This window comes from Lepidochelys olivacea (genome assembly GCF_965140295.1).
Source record: "Lepidochelys olivacea isolate rLepOli2 genome assembly, chromosome: 3".
Lineage (NCBI taxonomy): Eukaryota > Metazoa > Chordata > Testudines > Cheloniidae > Lepidochelys > Lepidochelys olivacea.
The window spans coordinates 146,278,334-146,298,718 of NC_140413.1; the positions used below are offsets into that span (position 1 = coordinate 146,278,334).

Sequence of the window (20,385 nt, forward strand, 5' to 3'; positions counted from 1 at the left end):
GTCCCTTCTTGCTCCCTATGTGCACTCTTCTCCAGCTGTTTCCTTTTCTCAATTGCAGCTCTATACCTTTAACCATTTTGCCACCAATACTTAGAACAGACTCTTTATGTGTAGGCCAAGCAATCTTGATCCTCTTCAGATTTGTTTCTTTCCACTATTACACTTTCTTTAATTTATAACACAATCCTAAAAAACCTAAAACTTACCAAACACTAATGCAAGCAAAAAATAGGTATGATTTGGTTTTCTTGCAAACCCATAGTCTCCCAAAACAGTATTTCCTTTCCAAAGTTTTTCTTTTCTCCCCATTTTCCATGAGCACCACTGTTTGTTTATTAAATTCTCTAATTTACACTTAAAGGTCCTCAGCATAGCTCGTCTTCCTACATGTTTCTACAAAGCTGTTCACCTCAATGGTATTATAAAAATAATAAGAAGCACTTAGAAAGGGAGAAACATTCTGATATCTTCAGAATGTGCACAGAGGATGAGAAATGAAAGGATAATTCTATGTATTCCTAGGCTTTTCCAATCTGAAAGTGTTCATGTATAATATCAACAGAACCAACAGAAAAAAAATGAAGTTGCAATCATGCCACATGAGGGAGAAGTTAGCATTCAAAAGTTAAACGTAAATTAAGATTAAAATGCCATTAATAGCACGTCAGCTTATTTTTCAAAAGCCAACTTTCATACAAACCATACATGAAACAGCATGTTAAGAAGTCTCTTGACATAGCCTTTGTTCTTTGTTAAACTGGCAGGTTTTGCCAGCACGTAACAATGAGTCAATCCAAGAACTAAAGCAGCAGTTTACTTATGATTTGTCTAAACGGCGAGTTAGCGCACAGCAAACTGGTGTGCTGTAGAGTCACACTGCGGCTTGCATGTACTAACTCACCATGTAGTCAAGCCCTTAGATACTAAAGCCAATAGTTACCTTTTTCTTTCAAATTCTGAATACCACTACGCAAAACAGTTCACAGTACTGCTAAATCCAGCAAAAGTTCAGGTTTTCACTGGATACCTCATTTTCACTCGCTAAGTGTCTGTGACAAAAACGTACCAAGTGTGACAGAAACGTACCATAAGAATCATAGGGGTCAATATTTGGGTTTGTCGTATTCCAGGCCTGTATGAAGCCATCAGTTCCTCCACTGTAACACTGCTCACCATTACTGCTCATTACCACACAGAGCACTGAGCCACTGAAAAAAACCCACAGAAATCAAGTTACCAGTTTCAACTCTTCTCACTGATTAAATGAAGAAAAATAACTTAAATTGCTGTTCAAACAAAACATTTGGCCTTGTGAACTCTTAACTGAGACTCGCTAGGTGGATATATGCAACAAAAACACCGCACATTTCAGGTGGTATATGATACAGTGCTTTTGACTTTGGCTAAAAAGGCTCCCCCACCTCAACGTCCCGTCATATCATTAAAGTTAGACCAAATTAATGATTAAATCAATTGCATGAAGTACAAAAGCAGCATTAATGACGTGCCTGTCCCTACCAGTTTTAAAATATAATTAAGTTTAACTATTTTGTCTGGGAAATTGTACATCTGAAGATCTAGGATGGCTTATGAAAGGGATTTTCATGCTTTAACTCACTGCAAACAGCTTCATACTGTACACACATTTAATAGGAAAAAAACAAAAATTCTGTACTGCAGTAACAAGCACAAAACTTCCCTATATTTGCAAAATTTATCTTTAGATTTGTCTTTTTAAAATGGTAGCTTTAACAAGCTCCAACTATAATAAAGACATTCATAATAGATCCAAACACACATACAAATATTTAAAATGGATAATATGGAAACTAAATTAATAAAAAGACTAGCTGATCTTTCATACATGGTAGAAATTAATACTTGAAAACGACTTTAAACATATAAAAACTGTATTTCTCAGAGTACAGAGTTTCTATATGCTCATAAGGATGTACTTACCTATGTGCTCTGAATGTATATATAGGTTCTACATCGAGAGAGGCACTCCTAAACAAAAGCACAGGAGAGCAGTTTCAGAGTTTATGTTACATTATACAAGTGTTTCCCGAAATATTTTTTGAAAACACAATGCTGAAACAGCTAACTTGTCCAACTGCTGTAAACTCATATGAAAGTTTTCCCCAACCATCTGACATCTCTGTAATACTTTGTTTTCTTCCAAAAAGCAATACCGGAACGATGTTTTAGTAAAGCAGCGGAAAAAAAAAATGGAGGCACACTAATCATGAGCAATCCTACAACAACCAAACCAAAAAGAGGGAATAAACTTTGAATAGATTATGTATATTCTGTGGGCCACATTCTATACTGTGCTCAGCCACAAGAGACAGGGAGGGAGCTGATAACTCACTAAGGCCAGTTATGCCAAAGCCCCAGATGAATTTACAGCAGCTAAGAACATGCTCTAGACTCTGCCAGCTGGTAATTGTCCCTAAGGAACTGCACGCTGGGGACTGCAGGAGTACACAATGCTTTGGCCAAGTCTCTCCCCACCAATCACGCTGGTGACTCTAGGATTGGCGGCATAGTTACTGGCTATTCAGGAAATCTCCAGCAGAGGAGATTCATCCAGATCCAGCAGCGCACAAGGTGCAGAGGGCCCAGAGAATCTGATCTCACGTCTGTCCATATTTTTATCAGTAAATACACACACATATACGCATATACACACACACACGTAACGGATATATAATTAAATAGGTCACCACCTTTAAATACATTTTCCTAGTAAAATAATATAACAGTATCTAGCCGGAAGTACAGTAATAGAAATCATATGGTATTTTCATAATGAAGGGAAGAGAGATTAATGAAGTTACATGGCTTCAGCCTGGCTTTCTTTTAAAGTCTGTATCTTACAACATCCCCATGCCTCCTCGCAATGAAGTGAAAAGAGAGGACTCCCATTGACTCCACCTGGAGTTGGATCAAGCCCCAAATTTTTTTTTTGTTGCTACTGCTTCTCTAAATAATTAGTTAAAATGTTTTCACATAAACACTTAAATAAGAATAGCCTTACTTTTTTGCTGGTGCTGTTTTTTGTAAATTCCACATTTTTAACGTATGGTCCTCGGATGCAGTTATTAAGACTGGTTCAACTGGATGGAAAGCCAAACCTCTTATTCCATCAAAATGACTTCTTAATGTGAACTTGGGGTTCCAGGTCTTCCTCAGTGCATCCTTATTGTTTGCTATCTATTTGGAAAAAATATCCAAAACTTATACTTCGTTTGGGGGACTCACAACAGAAGGAGAAATCAGAATTTTAATCTAGCATTTATGGATTACTTCAAATCGTTACTTCAAGTTCATATCTCCTTGTCTTTAAACTAACCAGCACTCTATTTCCCAAGCATGAGAAAACTCATATATACATATATAGGTAGAATATACAAAAGTAAGATTATTTGTACCTTACTTTTCTTCCTCACTTTTATATTTTAAAAAGGTAGCAGTAGTTTGTGACCAAAATTAAAAATAAGATCATAAATAACATAAATTGGATTACTTTTAAAAAATGATAAAGAGAGGCATCCCATAAAAACAGAGGGTGAAAGTCCTCCTATATGGACATGTCTCTGTGCAAACATGAAATGTTCTGTGAGGTCACATTTATTATTGCTCAGTGACTCAAAGTTTCTCAGTTTACAAGTCACAAAAATAACGTTCCGAACAACCAGTGCTACCAACTCAGCCTAGGATTTGGAAGTTCAGCTGTGTTCTTTCTGGTTCATATATTAACAACAGTGGCCTTGACTCAACCAGGGTGCATTATAGGAATAATTAGGGTGCAACTGGGGTGTAAATCTTAAGGTAAAAAATCTGTAATGGAAATGTGGCTAGCAATTCTGTTAATGTACAAGCCAGGAAATAATCGAAGTTATTTTCTTAGAGATGTATCAGTTTTGTTGTGCTAACAGGATCAGTACAAAAACCTATTTTTAATCAGTAAAATAAGCAGTGATGACTTGGAATTAAAAAAAGGAAGCAGAACAGTTGAGTAAGACTATATTTACAAAGTATCAGAGGGGTAGCCATGTTAATCTGGATCTGTAAAAACGGCGAAGAGTCCTGTGGCACCTTATAGACTAACAGACGTATTGGAGCATAAGCTTTCATGGGTGAATACCTACTTCGTCGGATGCATGTAGTGGAAATTTCCAGAGACAGGTATAAATAGAGCGTGCTGAAATTAATTTTTGTCTCAAATTGGTTGAGGTATCTGAAAAAACTCTGCTTCTTTCTACCAGAGAAAATGGGTCTATATAATTTTCCTTACAGAAGGAACTAGATTTTATAGCACTTTGACTCTCCGGAATTTGAGTGGTGTTCAAAGAACACAATGCTGAGAACTTTCTCCAATCTTACTCTGAAGCCCCCACTAAACAATGCTGAGGAATTATGTGTTTGAATTTAGTGGCCTGTAGGTGTACTAAATTATTAACAGCAGAAACAGTCTTAGGAGGGGACCAGGTGTTACTTGGCATGCACCCCTTGGTGCCAACACAGATAATAGTAATAGCATCTAGCTCTTAGACAGCAGTTTTCATCTGCAGCTCTCAGAAACACTTTACATAGGAGATAAATATAATTATACTCATTTTACATATGGCTAAACTGAGGCACAGAGAGGATGGAGTGACCTGCCTAAGGTAAGTCAGCAGGACTAGTAACAGACCCAGAAATAGAACTCAGAACACCTGAGTTCCAGTACAGAGCTCCATCTACTAGGTAAAACTACCTCCCTTCCTTTTCACCCTTCTGGACATCCCAGCATCTCTGAAGAAGCCAGAAAGGTAGAAAAATGGGTCCACAATGGCAGCATACTCTGAGAACTTCAGTTACTAATAAGTAACCTACTTTCCTCCCTCTTTAAATTACCAAAATGGGTTTCTACGCTTGGAAATTAACCACGGAGGGTGGCTTAAGACTAATTTGATTTAAGGACTGGAAGACAGTTCTTCCAAAACTAGTATCTGATCAGACTATTTACAGCCTAAGCCTCCAGTCAAGTGAGGTCAGTGAGAACTATGAAAGAGCTGATTTCTGGATCACAAGATAAGACTCTTAAGAAATCACATTGTAAGTGAATGAACAAAAATGAATACCCTTTCACAGGAAGGCAGTAATATGCCACAGGCCAGCCACAGGTGTTTTACTGCAGTGTAGACATACCCCAAGGGTGGGGATCTGAGGAGCAATTACTATACATGAAGCTATTTTGAGTTAAGACAGCAGATCCTTAAAAGGTCACTAACTTTTTTTTTCTTTTAATAAAGAGAATTATCCTTCATTTTGAAAATGATGGATATTTTGCAAATGCTTTTCTTTATTCTATATGTTGCACATGGGGGGTTCCTCCTGTAGTCTGTACACATGTAAAACTACCGAATTCACTGAGATCTTCACACATATATAGATGGCAGAACCTCAAATGGCTTATTTTAAACTACCACTTACATCATAAGTCAGTGAATCTGCCTCATTGGCAACTGTAAGGCCCGCCAATTCTCCAAGACCCAGCTCACTTTCAAGGGCTTCATCTGCTCCCATAATGAATGACTTCCCTGATGTAGGAGGGAATGTTAAAGCTTCCACTGCAAGAAAAAGAAAAACATGCAAAAAATCATAGCTATATACATACAATTCTGTGGGTTTTCATGTAAAAATACCTGTTAGTTTTCCCTGTAAAATATTATATATTAATTACCTCAATTAGTAACCAAGGACAAAAGAGCAATAGACATTCATGCATGTGGAAGAAACGCATATTCCAAAAGATATCCAAGGCACTTTCCAGTAAATGGAGTTCTTGGAATATGTTGCTTTCACAGACCCACACCCTTGGAGTCCATATGTCTCAGGACTACTAAAAGCAATTAATCTCAGGCAAGAAGAGTATGCTACGATTTATGCCCCTTTTAGCTCTTTCTAATGCCAAAGTAATAAAGAGGTGCACAGCCACTTCCTCGGTTTTATACAGAATATACAGATGCTCCAAAGATGCAGGGAAGGGAAGAATGGAAATGTGGGTTGGTTGAGGCAACATATTCGGAGAACTTCAGGTATTAGAAACCTAGGTTTTTCCTTCTATACACTGCTTCCACAGCTATCTTGGAAATTATACCTATACATACCCAGAGGAGCGCTGGGTATTTAAAAAGGGAATGTTAAAGCACTCTCTCATAGGGAGCATCTGACCTAGCCTTTCAATTGAGAGCAATGTTAGGTAAAAATAAAAACTGAGAAGTCTTCATATTTCAGAGGTGATTATGTGTTGTAGATATGATAGAAATGGTATAACACTGGTGGAATTAGCCTTCAGGTCACATGATACTCATCTTTGAGTTAACAGGCATGAAAACAGAACAATTAAAATTTGGACACCATCTATACCCTAACTAATTTCCCTGTGGAGCTCACACCAAAAAACTTCAAGGAGCCTGGATGACATATGGAAATTCTAGCCTATGCATCACATTCAACTTGAAGTATAGAGCTGCTCCAGGAGAACTGAAGTTTAGAAAAGAAAATCAGCAAGGAGAGGGACCAGATGCAATGAAAATTAGAGATCACTTTTGCCACAAATCTTCAATCTCTTCATTGCGCTTCGATTTCCAAAGCTGTGGCTCATACTTCGTTATTATTATATTTTACAATTTACAACAAAGAGGTTGCAGCCTTTCCTAGAAGATGCAATCTTGACTAGTCATTCATGCTTCTGCTGTCTTCAGGTTAGGCTGTTGCTGTGCCCTGTTGAGGACTAGCTGGAATCTTCATTTACAATGCACTAAGTTGAAGCTTATTGCTTACAAAAATGCATCAGCAAGAGCTAATTATGCCTATGCTCAGTTAACTCCACTGGCTTCCCATTTGTTTCCAGATGCAATTCAATATATTAGTTCTAATTTACTTCAAAACCCCATATGTAGCTTGGAAATAGCTGCCATAGTGTCTTCAGCACTGCAACTGTTGATTACATACTGTTGCTACTAGTGTTAAGTTAGGCATTTTAGGGATTTAATATAGGACGTTTTCAGTGGAGGGTCACTGCCACTGTATCTTGCTTTTTCAGGTGTCTCACCAGAATCCGAGTCCAAAGATCTTCAGAGTATGGTATGAGATGCATCTTTATGATAAAGCATTTGCTCAGCTATGACGATCACTGGGTTATGACTGGAGTGGTATTGTTAAACACATAACATTTGAGAAGTGTTTTAAAAGTGTAACACATTACAAAGGTGCAAAGAATGGATATTTGTGTTGTCCATTGAGGGTAGTTTACATGCTACATTTAATCTTTGTAATGCTAAAGTGAGGGGCATACAAAAGGACATGTTACTTACCCTGTACAGTAACTGGAATTCAAGATGTTTGTTGGGTGTTACACTTAGGTGCACATGAACTCCATGCACCTTTGATCAGAGGCTTTTGATAGCAGTGCCCTTTTGGTCCACATATTCATCCTAGCATATTCATGCCCCAGACAGAGGGTATGCAGGAAGTGTCAGATGAACTTCCCTCAGTTCTTTCTCTACTACAAAATCTAGCAACGCAAAGATTCTGAGGCAGAGAGGAAGAGGGCAGGTAGTGAAGCACCCATAGGGTCAAACATCTCAAGCTCCAGTTATCACAGAGGGGAAGTAACTTTTCCTTCTCTTTCAGGTAATGTCCCTATGCTCCACTCCAGGCGACTCCTCAGCAGTACTTTCTAAAGGAGGTGGGTGCTTTGGAGTGTGGTCTAACATAGTTTGCAGAACTGCAGTCCCAAAGGCAGCATCTGCCCTAGAGGTATATACTAACGCATAGTGTTCTGACAAGGTGTAAAAGAAAGTCCACAGCAGCTTTACATATTTCACCAATGGATACATTCTTCAGCAGGGCTATGGAAGTAGACGGAGATCTGGTGGAATGGGCTACAACCCTAAAAGGAGGCTGAACATTAGCAGCCTCATAGCAGAAGATGATACAATTGGAAACCCACTTAGAGAGTCTATAGGAAGGAAGAGGGGGCCCCTTTAATTCTGTCCATGAAAGAGAGAAACAGCATGGGAGAGACTCTCAAGGGTTTAGTCCTTTCCAAATAAAAAGCCAATACCCTCCTGATGTCTAAGGTGCATTGCGCAGCTTCCTCCCTAGTCAGATGAGGTTTAGGATGAAACACTGACAGCCGAATGTACTGACTGATATTAAGGTCTGAGGTTACATTGGGTAAAAAAGGGAGATGTGGCCAGAGACATACCTCCTCTTTATAGAAAACTGTGTAGAAAGGGACCAACCATTAAGGAACCAAGCTCACCAATTCTCCTAGTGGAGGTGATGGACACTAAAAATGCAGACTTCACAGACAAGTGTAGAAAGGCACACTTAACTAGTGGCTCGAAAGGGAGGCTTCATCAGAAAGTTGAGGGCCAAATTCAAGTCCTGCATAGGAGTGGGTTCTTTGATATATGGAAAAAGGTTAGCCAACCCTCTGATGAATCTGGAAGTGATGGAGTGAGCAAACACTGAAAGCCAATCAACAGGGCAATGGAAAGCTGTGATAGCTGCTAAATGAACTTTAACAGAACTCAGAGAGAGGCATGAATTCTTCAAACTTGACAGGTAATATAAGACATCCAAAAGGGAAAACTCAGCAGAGGATGCAACAATGGTGGAATCTCTCATTCTGCAGGTAAGTTTTTCCAGTTGATGCTTTTCTGCTATTCAACAAAACCTCTTGTACCTCTCTTGAACAGGAGACCTCTATCCCAGACAACCATCTAGAAACCAAGCCTTGAGCTACTGCATGTTCAAGCTGAGATCAGTTCTTGAGTCAGCAGGTCAGGAATGGTTGGAAGCTGTAGTGAGATGTGAGGTGAATCAGGCAGGGGGAACCATATTTCCCTTGGCCAAATCAGTGCAATTAGGATGACTTTAGCTCTGTCCTGCTTGATTTTGTTTAGTACTCTGAGGAGCAGTGGTGGGATAGGTACAGAGGAGATTCCTTGACCAGAAGATGAGGAAAGCATCCCCCAGAGCTTGATGGTCTAAAGCCCCTCTTGATCAGAACATCAACACCCTCTGTTGATGGCATTGGTGAAGAGGTCTATTTCTGGAAAACCCCAGGTGAGGAATATATGCTCAAGAATTAGGTATTTGATTCCCACTCCTAGTCCTAGCAGAAGTGTCTGCTTGAGCCATTGGATATAGTGTTCTAAAGATGCAGTAAGTATGAGGCTGAGAAGAGAATCTGACGCACTATGTGCCACTTCCACCATTTTACTGCTTCTGCACAAAGGGAAGGGAATCTTGCTCCTCCTTGAAAATTTATATGGTGCATGCTGGTTCTGTTGTCTGTAGATAGATTAGCCCTAGATCATGGGATGGAAACGTTTTCAGGCAAACTAACCAATCTGAGTTCCAGGTGGTTACTATGGAAAGCGGACTCTTGGGCAATCCATTTGCCTTGAATGGTATGTGTTCGAAGATATTACACCCCCGACAGTCCCCCGATGAGAAATTCATCATACTATGGTGACAGTCAGGGGGAAGCAGAATGAAGGGAACACCAGCACAGACATTTTCCAGGTCTTTCCACCAACTAAGCGACTGATGAGGAAGTGACACTAATTTGTTCGGACTGTGCTTGTTGGAGGTGTAACCAGTTCTTAATCATCCTTGAGAGCAGTGTAGGTGCAACCTGGCACGAAGTGTAACAAATGTGCAGGCTACCATATGATCTAGGAACTGCAAACAAATTGTGGCTCTTTGCGGACTTACCTGAACCTGCAAGATCAGATTCGATAGTGTCAAAAACCTGTCAGTTGGTAGGTAAACTCTGGATGTTTGCAGCATGTAAGGTGGCTCCTTATTAACTCTATTCACTGAACTGGTGTCAATGTGGACTTGTCTTTCTTGGGCTCAAGTCCTAGCTGGTTGAATAGGGTTATAGCTTTCCTCACTGTGGAAAGAACTTTGTTGTGCGAATGGCCCTTGAGAAGTCAAATGACCTTGGCTTCCTGGCACCAACTTCTCTTTGAGGTGATCTAGAGTTCCTCTTTCTGGAAGTCTTGGTGCCATCCTCTGTGGTTCTCTCCCCAGTGGGTGAGTGGGAGGTTGATGGGGCACTGTGCTAACAGGGAGACCGCTATACCGGGCGGAAGAGGGGTATATGGACCTGGGTCTGAGGCAAGGCAAAGGGAGTGTGCCATCATGAGAAGCCTAAACTTAATCTCCCTGTTTTTTCTAGGCTTACTCTTAAACCCTGAACAACTTTTACACTTACATGGGAAATGGGTGTCCTCTAAGCTGCAGATACAGTGACCATCAATAACTGTGACAAGTGAGACAATGTTTAAATCCAGGCGATTTAGGCTTAACACAAAGATAACATCCTTCCAAGAAGGAAAGAATGCACCCACTCACCCCCCAGGGTGGGAGGGGGAGAAATGATGAGTCTCTTAAAGAAGTTTCCTCAACCAACCACCTTATACAACTGGTAAAAACCAAAAAGGGGGGCTAACGGAAGCTCTAAACAATGAAGTAAAAACTAGAAGCTATTCCCTCAGAAAAAGATAACTATGACATGGGCACCACAAAACCCTCCATCTCAGGCCTGTGCAGCTGAGAAGGAATTGAAGGCTGTTCATCTGATACTGCTTATATACCCTCAGTATGGGGCATGAGAGCTAGTGCTCACGGGTGGATTGCAAGGCACTGCTACAAAAAGTCTCTAATCAAAGGCACATGGAGACATGTGCACCTGAAATTGAGCACCCATAGGACATAAAAAATAAGTTACTTGAGAAAAGTCACCAAACTAGAGATCTGAAAGAAAATGAAACGTAGAAAACCAATGACTGAACAGCGCTTTGTGATTGAAAGCTCTGTTGATAGGCAGAAGAAAACATGAACTAAAGGAATGGGAGGGCACCATACACCCCTGGTACTGAGACGTGTCTGCATATATTCTGCCCTCCACCCAATGCTAACGGCCTTTGATGTTTGAGTGACATGTGGACTGAGAATGGGAAGCTGTGGAGGAAATGTATTCAAGACCCACCACCTTCTAGAATCTAAGCTTGAATTTAAAAAAAAAAAAAAAGGGTTTCTAACCCTTTTTGATGTTAGACTTCTCTAATGCAGAGAAACACGCTAACATTCTTCTGAGTATGCAGACATGCAGATTATTCCTTCTGACTACATGTAACTTCTGCCCGATTTATCTTTATGCCTTCTTCAGCTCCGACTTCATCTTACTCCTCTCCAGTCCATCCAGAATGTGGCAAGATCATCTTTTGTATGTTCTTCTCACCATTCATGTATTTCTCTGAATCTCCCTATGGCTCTCTCTTTTCTACCTTTTTCTAGTCAGATTCAAGCTTTTTGTACTCTGCTTGAGGACTGCATAAATGTAACTCTACCCAAATTTCTGCTTTTTAATCATGAACTCTCTTCTTTGCTCTGCTAATGCATGAATTACCAGTTTCCTTTTTCTCACTTGTATTCCTAACTTATTTAACATTTCCTTATATGTACAGATCTATTTTTAAAATAGATATTAAACGGCTACATTTTTAATAATAAATTTTCACTAATGAAAAAGAAGCGACACTGACATGTTTTGGTTTTGCCTTTTTCATAAGCTAGTCAGATGCTCTCAATTACAAAATATATATTTTGAAAGAAAGTGAATGTGGAAAGCTCTCACATTATGTTTTTTGCCACCAGTGAGGCACTTGTGGGATGATCAGAAATGCTCAACACACACACACACACAAAAATAATTCTGCCACATTTCAAAATGTTGCTAAGTTACCATTTTTCTTTTAAAAATCTCTCTAAGCACCTGGGAGGTTGAACTATTGTGCTCTGCAGTAGTTAAACCACATGGAACCCTTTTTCATCTGCATTCTTTTGTAATTTGGTCAATCTAATTTCTTACTATTCCAGGAAGAGAGATGGATTATTAGCCAAAATCATGTTTTGCTCATTTTCCTAGCTATATTTAGCAATCTTTTGGGCATAAGTCATAGCATGCCTCATATAAATTAACACATCAGAAAAGGCACTTTTATGCTTATTTTATTATTCTGTATATCATTAAAATAATTGAAATATTGAAGCTAAAACATGCAATTAACAATTTATAAGTGTAGTGTTTGTGAAGGTAAGTGTTGTATACCGAATCAGAGACTGTGCACAGTATGTTAGGGCTTTCTGCCCTGACCCTAACTCACTGAAAATTTTAGATACAAACACCACTATAAAACTTAAGAAATGAGCAACCAACCTGAGCAAAAATTGTGGTCTGTCCTTCCTCTGTGATTCTGGACCCAATCACTGCATGTTTCCATGTTAGACACACCTTTTAGTTTAGCTGCAGAGTTTGCTCCCTATCACTGTACTCGCATATTATAAAATGCTACATGCCTTCTGTACAATCATAAATGGGCAAAGGATGGGTTTGTGGTTAAGGCCTGGGAGATCTGTGTTCTATACCTGACTCTGCCAGATTTCTAGTGTGAACATGGGCAAATGACGTAGTGCCTTACATAAAGCCCACAGAAACCCACTGCACTCTTTCCACTGACCTCAAAAAATTTCAGATCAGGACTTTAAATCTCTCTCTGAATTTCCCCAGGGTGATGGAGAAAAGTGATAATGCTTATCTACCTCAGGGGTACGATGAGGCTAAATTAATATCTGTAAAGTGCTTTAAAAGTATAAAAGATGTAAAGTCTTAGGTAATAATAATAATAATTATAAATATGCAAATGTATACACATTTATATAAACATAAACAGACAAATACTTGCCTTCATCTGTCCTGTTTATCTCATGTTCAATAAGCCTTGAGCTACTCGGCCTAGAGGGTGATGTGACAGATGGCTGTAATGAAGGTAGATCATCAACATCTCTCAAGTTTGCAAGCATGTCTTGCAGCTTTGACCTGTTGGGCCCTAACCGGGAAAAACAAAAGTGAAATGGCTAATGTAAACGTAATTCACAGCAATGCTATTTATCACATCAAATATGTTACAGCAAGACAAGCAACAATAGATCCCATCGTTGATATGACATTTCCTAACAAACATCAGTAATGAGCGCCTACTTCCAGCAGTAACTAACCTTTCAGCATGAAATGAACATCTTGAAAAAGAAAATTATGGAAGCAACTGACAATTCCCCCCCCAACTTTTACGAAATCACACTGCTATTTGCATGAAAAAGTTAAATACCTTCAGTTGACTCAGAACAACAAAATGACTGGTCAAACAAAATATTTTATGGTTTTCCAAGAACAATTGCAAACATTTGTGAAATATTTAAAAAATCTGTGCAGATGCTTTGTGCAGTATATTCTTTAAATAATTTGTGAATATTTTAAAATTATTTGTGCAGTAGTGTATATTTGTGATGCTTCATAATCTACACAATTGTTATATTAAAAAAATAAATCAAACTGGATTCGCTGGCTTACTTCCTGAAGCTACATGTGGTGAAGACCCATGCCCTTCTTGACACTTACCTGTGCTTTGCGCCATCATTTTCCCACATCCCTGTTTTGACTGTTTTATATAGGATTGAGGCTGAAACATATCTTCGGTAGTTTTTCCTGTTGTAAGTTTAATTAAGAATGGGAAAATATCTTACCCATAGTCCGTTATGGTTTTTCCTAGACCAGTAAATAATACAGCTATTTTTAAGTAGATTTAACACAGAGGTGTATTCTAATATATGTATGATCTTATTACACTACTTCACAGGAATTTTTACTACAGCCTTGCAAAATCATTATAAATTTATTAGCCCAGCTACAAGTTCTGTTTTTCCCACCCTTACCATAATGATAATAAAGAAACTAAATAGTATTTTAGTTGTCTGTTACAAAACATTACTTGAGTCAGGCAATGAGTGAATAGGATTTTGCAAGATTGTTTTAATACAGTATCTGATTTTCTAGAAAAACAGCATTTTACTGAACAGTTTTCTCTCTAAATACTCATCTATGATGAGATTAAAGTTATAAAACAGACTTCATACATCTCAATATTACGGTGTTTAATTTTTTTTTTTTTTTTTCATTTCTTTCCTCACTCCTTTCTTCTCCAAGATCATGAACGGGTGACAAATAACAGGTGTAACGCCTCCCGATTTTTCTGCATCGATGCCCTTCCAACGATGGTTTGTCCATGGAAAGATGCTTAATTTCTGTAATTCTTGGTCTCCCCCAAATCAAACCTCCATCCAAAAACATGTTACTATACATCTAACTATAATACCCTCGTGAAATAGTGCAAGGTGCCAAATTGCAGTCTTGCATCAGGCACTTTGTTCATTAAACATATAAAACAAAGTTCCAATGATAGCTGTGCCTAAATTAATCATTAATTACTATAGTTTGATAATCAGGATTTATACACCCAATATCTGATTGAGAAATGTACTCATTTCTTAATTTAAATGTTTCTAGCAAGTTGGCTCATTAAAACTTTGGCCCTGACACTGTATACTATATACATGTACTATGACATTAGAGACAAGAAGTTATAAAAATAATTTTCTGTGTATTCCTATTGTATGAGAATCTCTATGTTAATTACAAAGAAATTCAGAATTTATTTGGTAAAATGATAACTGTTTTTTGGGGGAAGCTCAACTTCTTGCTATGCTTGCATTTTTTTGGGTACCTTAATGGTACCTTAAATAACTGCAATCAAAGAATACACAATTCTTTCAAATGTCATTCATATCAGCATAGGAATCTGAAGTACATACTGATTTGCTTAGAGAAAGAAGTAATGTAGGTTTAGCCTCTACGTGCTATATTTGATGCTATGACCTCAAAGCTAATATTTACTGAGCTGCAACCAATCACATTTAGAATCTACTAAATGCAGAAAGTAACAAAATGAGGCAACCTTGAAACAATAATGTAGAGGAGATGGCAGCTTTTTGTATGATTTTGTAAACATGCTGGAAGTGACAGTTCCTTTAAAATTAATAAGCATCTTCCCACAAAGGGAGGAGTAATGAAACATATCCTTCACATTTCCCCCTGAATTAGGTGCATCATTTTTAAATTTCAACTATTTCCACAAGAGTTCTCAACACAGTTTTATGTTTGAAATAGTTATGATTTCCATTTTAAACATTTAACTTGACTCTGAAAGGTATATAAATACTTATTTTATTTAACAACACAGGTTTCACATAATGGATTTGTGTTTCAGGAGATATAACAGAGAAAGGTATGATGAACAGGGCTAGAAATTGTATTTCAGATACCTATCACAGCTGTTTGCTTGGAATCCAAACAACACCTATGACAAATATAAATTCCACAGGTAAAATGGTAGTTGATAAATAAGAACTGACTTAGAGGTTGTCAATAAGATTTATTTTCCATTTCGAGCCCTGCATAAGGAATTATGAGGACAGCGTGACTTGCATGTTGTGAATATTAAGTACAAACAGGGGTAGAAATTAACTTGTTTCTCCCTCTGTCAGCTAACAGATACTAAAGAGTTGTTTGTTTGTTTTATTTACTAAACTCCAAAACAGGTCTTATAAAACTGGCATGTTTTCAAATAAGAGAGTTCTGAAATTTTCTCAATTAAAATATACAGTTTAATAAAGTCTCAAAACAATGCATTTAAATTTCATATGTCTATATCTCACCACTGGTTGCTACATAGCCCATGTCCAGCATAATCACTTTGAATTTATCCAACACTAAACTGGTAAAAGTTATATCCCAGTCAGCATCTTCCTACTTTCTCAGGCAACTGGATTGACTATCATTAATTTCAACCCCTGAGCACTGGTGAACAGGAAAGCAGTCAGGAGTGGCAAAGTAAAAGAGTAAGTAGTTTTAGGAAAACATTGAAAGAAAGATAGAATTAGGGGTGTGAAAGAGGTGGGGCTTATGATTTTAAGGTGCAATGTTTTCCACTTACTCTTCACCCCCTTTTTTCCCTTGCGCTCCTTTTTGTATTGTTCCTTGAGTTTGGTTATTACTCCCTGGTCCACATTCCAGGCTTCAGGCATGAGACACTGGTCTTCCTTTTCTAAATAAAGTAAAACAAATGAAACATCCTTTTTCAATAATATGTCACTAAATAGTTTTCACTGAAGGAGGTAGCAGCTGTTGTCAATCTTATTTATACCTTGTATTAAAAATACACAAATAGCACCGTGGTGGCAAATTCTGCGAGACTGCATTCTCACCCCTATTTTCACTTGCTCAGAATTTCTTAAAAAATCATTTTGTGAAGTTTCAAATGCTTAATCTCTGAACCCAATTAGTGATCGTTCATAGAACAATGTTTTTTGATGTCATTTTTTGTTTTGTTTTTCCTCTTCTAACAAGCAGGTAATACTTTTACTGCTTTAATTATTTTTCCAGAGAAACAATTATATCCACAAATACATATTACATTACTAATCTAACCTAGCACTTACAGCATGGATGCAGCATGTCTGGAGTTTACTTAGTCATATCCTATAATTTATACAAAAAAAGTATGTTTAAATTGAAGAGGGTTTTGTAACAGTTTACTTTACATTTCACCAGGGTTTTTACAAATAATTTTAGACACCAAAAGTACATTCAATTTAACAAGAGGCTGGAAAAATTTGAGATATCACAGTCAGACAAAGGAAGCAGCACATCTATTGTTGGAAGCCTGCATTTTATACCTAAACTCAACTGAACTTCTGCCATACTTTCAGTTAAGTCATTGATTCTCAGTTTCCCCTGTTGTACAACAGGAAAAACAACACTTACCCACTTTTGTAATCTCTTCTGAGATCCTCTAATGAAAGGTGATATGTAGGTACAAATATTAAAGACATTTATACAGCATACCAGAAGACTATATTTAGGCAGTTTACTATAACATACAACTCAGAGGTGAATAATACCGTTTATGATTTATGTATTTTTACATTACAACTCTGGGTTTTCTTTTAAAAAAATGCATTAAATTAAGGCTTTATTTTCCTCATTCAAATTTATCATGTTTCATCAATATTTAATATAAAGTTTATTCCTTAAGCCTAAAACTGGTAAAGTGTTCCTTCCTTTTAAAAAATTTAAAAAGTGGTGAATTATTCTCCTGATGGTTCAGAACAGATCATTTGGCTATGATTGACCTGTCATTTAAAGGGCTCTTCAGGGACTATTCAAAACCCATATGAAAAGTATTTTCTTGTGCATACAGTGATAACTTATCTAGTTGCAAAATCTAACATTTAAATGAATAAAAATACTCAAGACCTTTCATGCTATGATTCAGTCAATAAGTTTATGAGCATCTCAGTACAAAACTGTGGAAAGCAGGATTTTCAATTGAATGCAGACCACTTGATCTACAGCTATAATAGAACACAAAACTGTATCCCCTCAAAGATCTAGATTCAACTGACAAAAGCCAACCTACTCAAAAGTTAAGTGACTTTTTTTTCTCAGTTAAGGTGTGAAATGAAAAAGGCACATCCCAAAGTTAGAAATTCAATCTCAGATTTTTGTCAGTTAAAACAAACTATTGCCCATTTTCTGTTTTAATTTTTGCATTAAGCATAGTACCTAATTGATGGCCATTATAGTTTATGGTGTATTATTAAAATATTAGAAGCATGACAAATAAAAAAAACAGTGAGGCCCCTAACAGGGAAGTAATGTAAGGAATGAATGATTACTGAAAGAAAATAAATGGTTGCTCACTCCTTTGGAAAGCGTAGTCTACGTTCTGCAGACACCACTCCAGACTATTCAGAAGTAATGCTGATAGCTGTATTCAGCTCTCTTTGGCCAACAAAATGATAGGTACAATACAACATGAAGGTAAGCAATGTCTGAGGCTGATAATCTAAAATCAGTGGTTCTCAACCTTTCCAGGCTACTGTACAGACGTGCCAAACCCATGAAAAAATGCAGAAATTGGGCGTGTCTTTGACTTAATCGGTTTGTGAGTTGCTTGTTGGCTAGTTTTTGGCTTGTAGGGTGTTGCTTTGTTGCTTCTTTTTTTGACCAGCTCCCGGCAAGCAGCGGCAAGAGGAGGCAAGCAGGGGCAAGGGGAGGAGAGAGTCAGGGGTGCACAGCAGGACCACCACAGTCCCAGACTGCACGCCAGGGGGATCTAGTCACATAGAGTGTTGGGGTTCTTAGGGACTGGCTTGTTTTGGCCTCCTTTTGAAATGGATTTAGCTTGATTTTTGGCTTATTGGGAAAGTTGGGTGCTTATTTACCACGTGAAAGTTGGTAACTGCTACTGTACCCCTTTCAGGAATCTGATTGGTCTTATGTATCCCAAGTTCCACCTCAATTAAAAACTACCTGCTTACAAAATGAGACATAAGAATTAGGGCTGTCAAGCAATTAAACAAAATCAATCGCAATGATGGCAATTAATCACACGATTAAACAATAATAGAATACCGTTTATATCAATATTTTTGGATGTTCTTCACATTTTCAAATATATTGATTTCAATTACAACACAGAATACAAAGCGTACCGTGCTCACTTAATATTTATTTTTTATTATAAATATTTGCACTGTAAAAATAAAATAGTATTAAGTTAACTGAAAAATACAAGTACTGTAGTGCAATCTCTTTATCATGAAAGTTGAACTTATAGAGTTATGTACAAAAAATAACAGCATTCAAAAATAACACAATGTAAAATTTCAGAGCCTACAAGTCCATTCAGTCCTACTTCTTGTTCAGCCAATTGCTCAGACAAACAAGTTTGTTTACACTGCAGGAGATAACGCTGTCTGCTTCTTGTTTGCAATGTCACCTAAAAGGGAGAACAGGCGTTCGCATGACACTGTGGTAGCCGGCATTGTAAGATATTTACATGCCAGATTTGCTAAAGATTATATGACCCTTCATGCTTCAACCATCATTCCAGAGGACATATGTCCATGCTGAGGATGGGTTCTGCTCGATAACGATCCAAAGCAGTGCAGACCAAGGCATGTTCATTTTCATCATCTGAGTCAGATGTCACCAGCAGAAGGTTGATTTTCTTTTTTGGTGGTTAGGGTTCTGTAGTTTCCGCATCGGAGTGTTGCTCTTTTAAGACGCCTGAAAGCATGCTCCACACCCCATCCCTCTCAGATTTTGGAAGGCACTTCAGATTCTTAAATCTTGGGTCGAGTGCAGTAGCTATCTTTAGAAATCTCATATTGGTACCATCTTTGTGTTTTGTCAAATCTGCACTGAAAGGGTTCTTAAAACGAACAACATGCTGGGTCATCATCCGAGACTGCTATAACATGAAATATATGGCAGAATGTAGGTAAAACACAGAGCAGGAGACATACAATTCTCCCCCAAGGAGTTCAGTCACAAATTTAATTAACGCTTTTTTTTTTAAACGAGCGTCATCAGCATGGTTGCATGTCCTCTGGAAATGGTGGCCAAAGCATGAAGGGGCATACAAATGTTTAGCATACCTGAGACATAAATACCTTGCAATGCCAGCTACAAAAGTGCCATGCAAATGTCTGTTCTCACTTTCAGATGACATTGTAAATAAGAAGCGGGCAGCATTATCTCCCGTAAATGTAAACAAACTTGTTTCTCTTAGTGATTGGCTGCACAAGAAGTAGGACTCAGTGGACTTGTAGGCTCTAAAGTTCTACATTGTTTTGTTATGGAGTGCAGTTTTTTTGTCATTTTTATAGCGCAAATATTTTTAAGAAAAACAATATAAAGTGAGCACTGTACACTTTTGTATTCTGTGTTGTAACTGAGATCAATACATTTGAAAATGTAGAAAAACATCCAAAATATTTAATAAATTTCAATTGGTATTCTATTGTTTAACAGTGCAATTAACTGCGATTAATTTTTTTAATCATAATTAATTTTTTCAGTTAATCGCGTGAGTTAACTGTGATTAATTGACAGCCCTAATAAGAATACAAAAGTGAGTTAGCACACTATTAGTGAAAAATTGCTTACTTTCTCATTTTTACCATATAATTATAAAATAAATCAGGACACCCCACCCGGTTGAGAAACACTGATATAGCACATACAGTAGCATAAACAAGTCATTGTCTTTATGAAATTTTAGTTTGTACTGACTTTGGTAGTGCTTTTAGCCCATTGTAAAATTATCTAGATGAGTTGACGTACCCCCTGGAAGACATCTGCAAACCCTCAGGGGTACATGTACCCCTGGTGGAGAACCACTGATATAAATGGTTTCTTCACATCAACATGAGGTGAAGACATTAACACATCCATGGAAGAAGTATTTATAAATTCTAATAAACTGGAGAAGACTAACACATTGGACTTGGATAGAATTACGATACAAAAAACAGTGATCAAAGAGGCGTTACTTCCATGGATGA

At 37.7% G+C, this 20,385-nt stretch overlaps 1 protein-coding gene across 2 annotated transcripts in view; it reads right to left on the reverse strand.

Moving 5' to 3' along the window:
* The window catches only part of STRN (striatin), a 108,846-nt gene that overhangs the window by 13,417 nt on the left and 75,044 nt on the right, over positions 1-20,385 (reverse strand). The window contains exons 8-14 of one of the 2 annotated variants that reach the window (XM_084624412.1): positions 15,966-16,076; positions 13,535-13,621; positions 12,822-12,965; positions 5,482-5,618; positions 3,041-3,216; positions 1,960-2,007; positions 1,087-1,208 (exon numbers count right to left, since the gene is read on the reverse strand). In XM_084624412.1, the coding sequence (XP_084480538.1) occupies positions 1,087-1,208; positions 1,960-2,007; positions 3,041-3,216; positions 5,482-5,618; positions 12,822-12,965; positions 13,535-13,621; positions 15,966-16,076 (825 nt within the window). The remainder of the gene's footprint in view (positions 1-1,086; positions 1,209-1,959; positions 2,008-3,040; positions 3,217-5,481; positions 5,619-12,821; positions 12,966-13,534; positions 13,622-15,965; positions 16,077-20,385) is intronic. The other variant, XM_084624413.1, reaches the window with a different exon arrangement.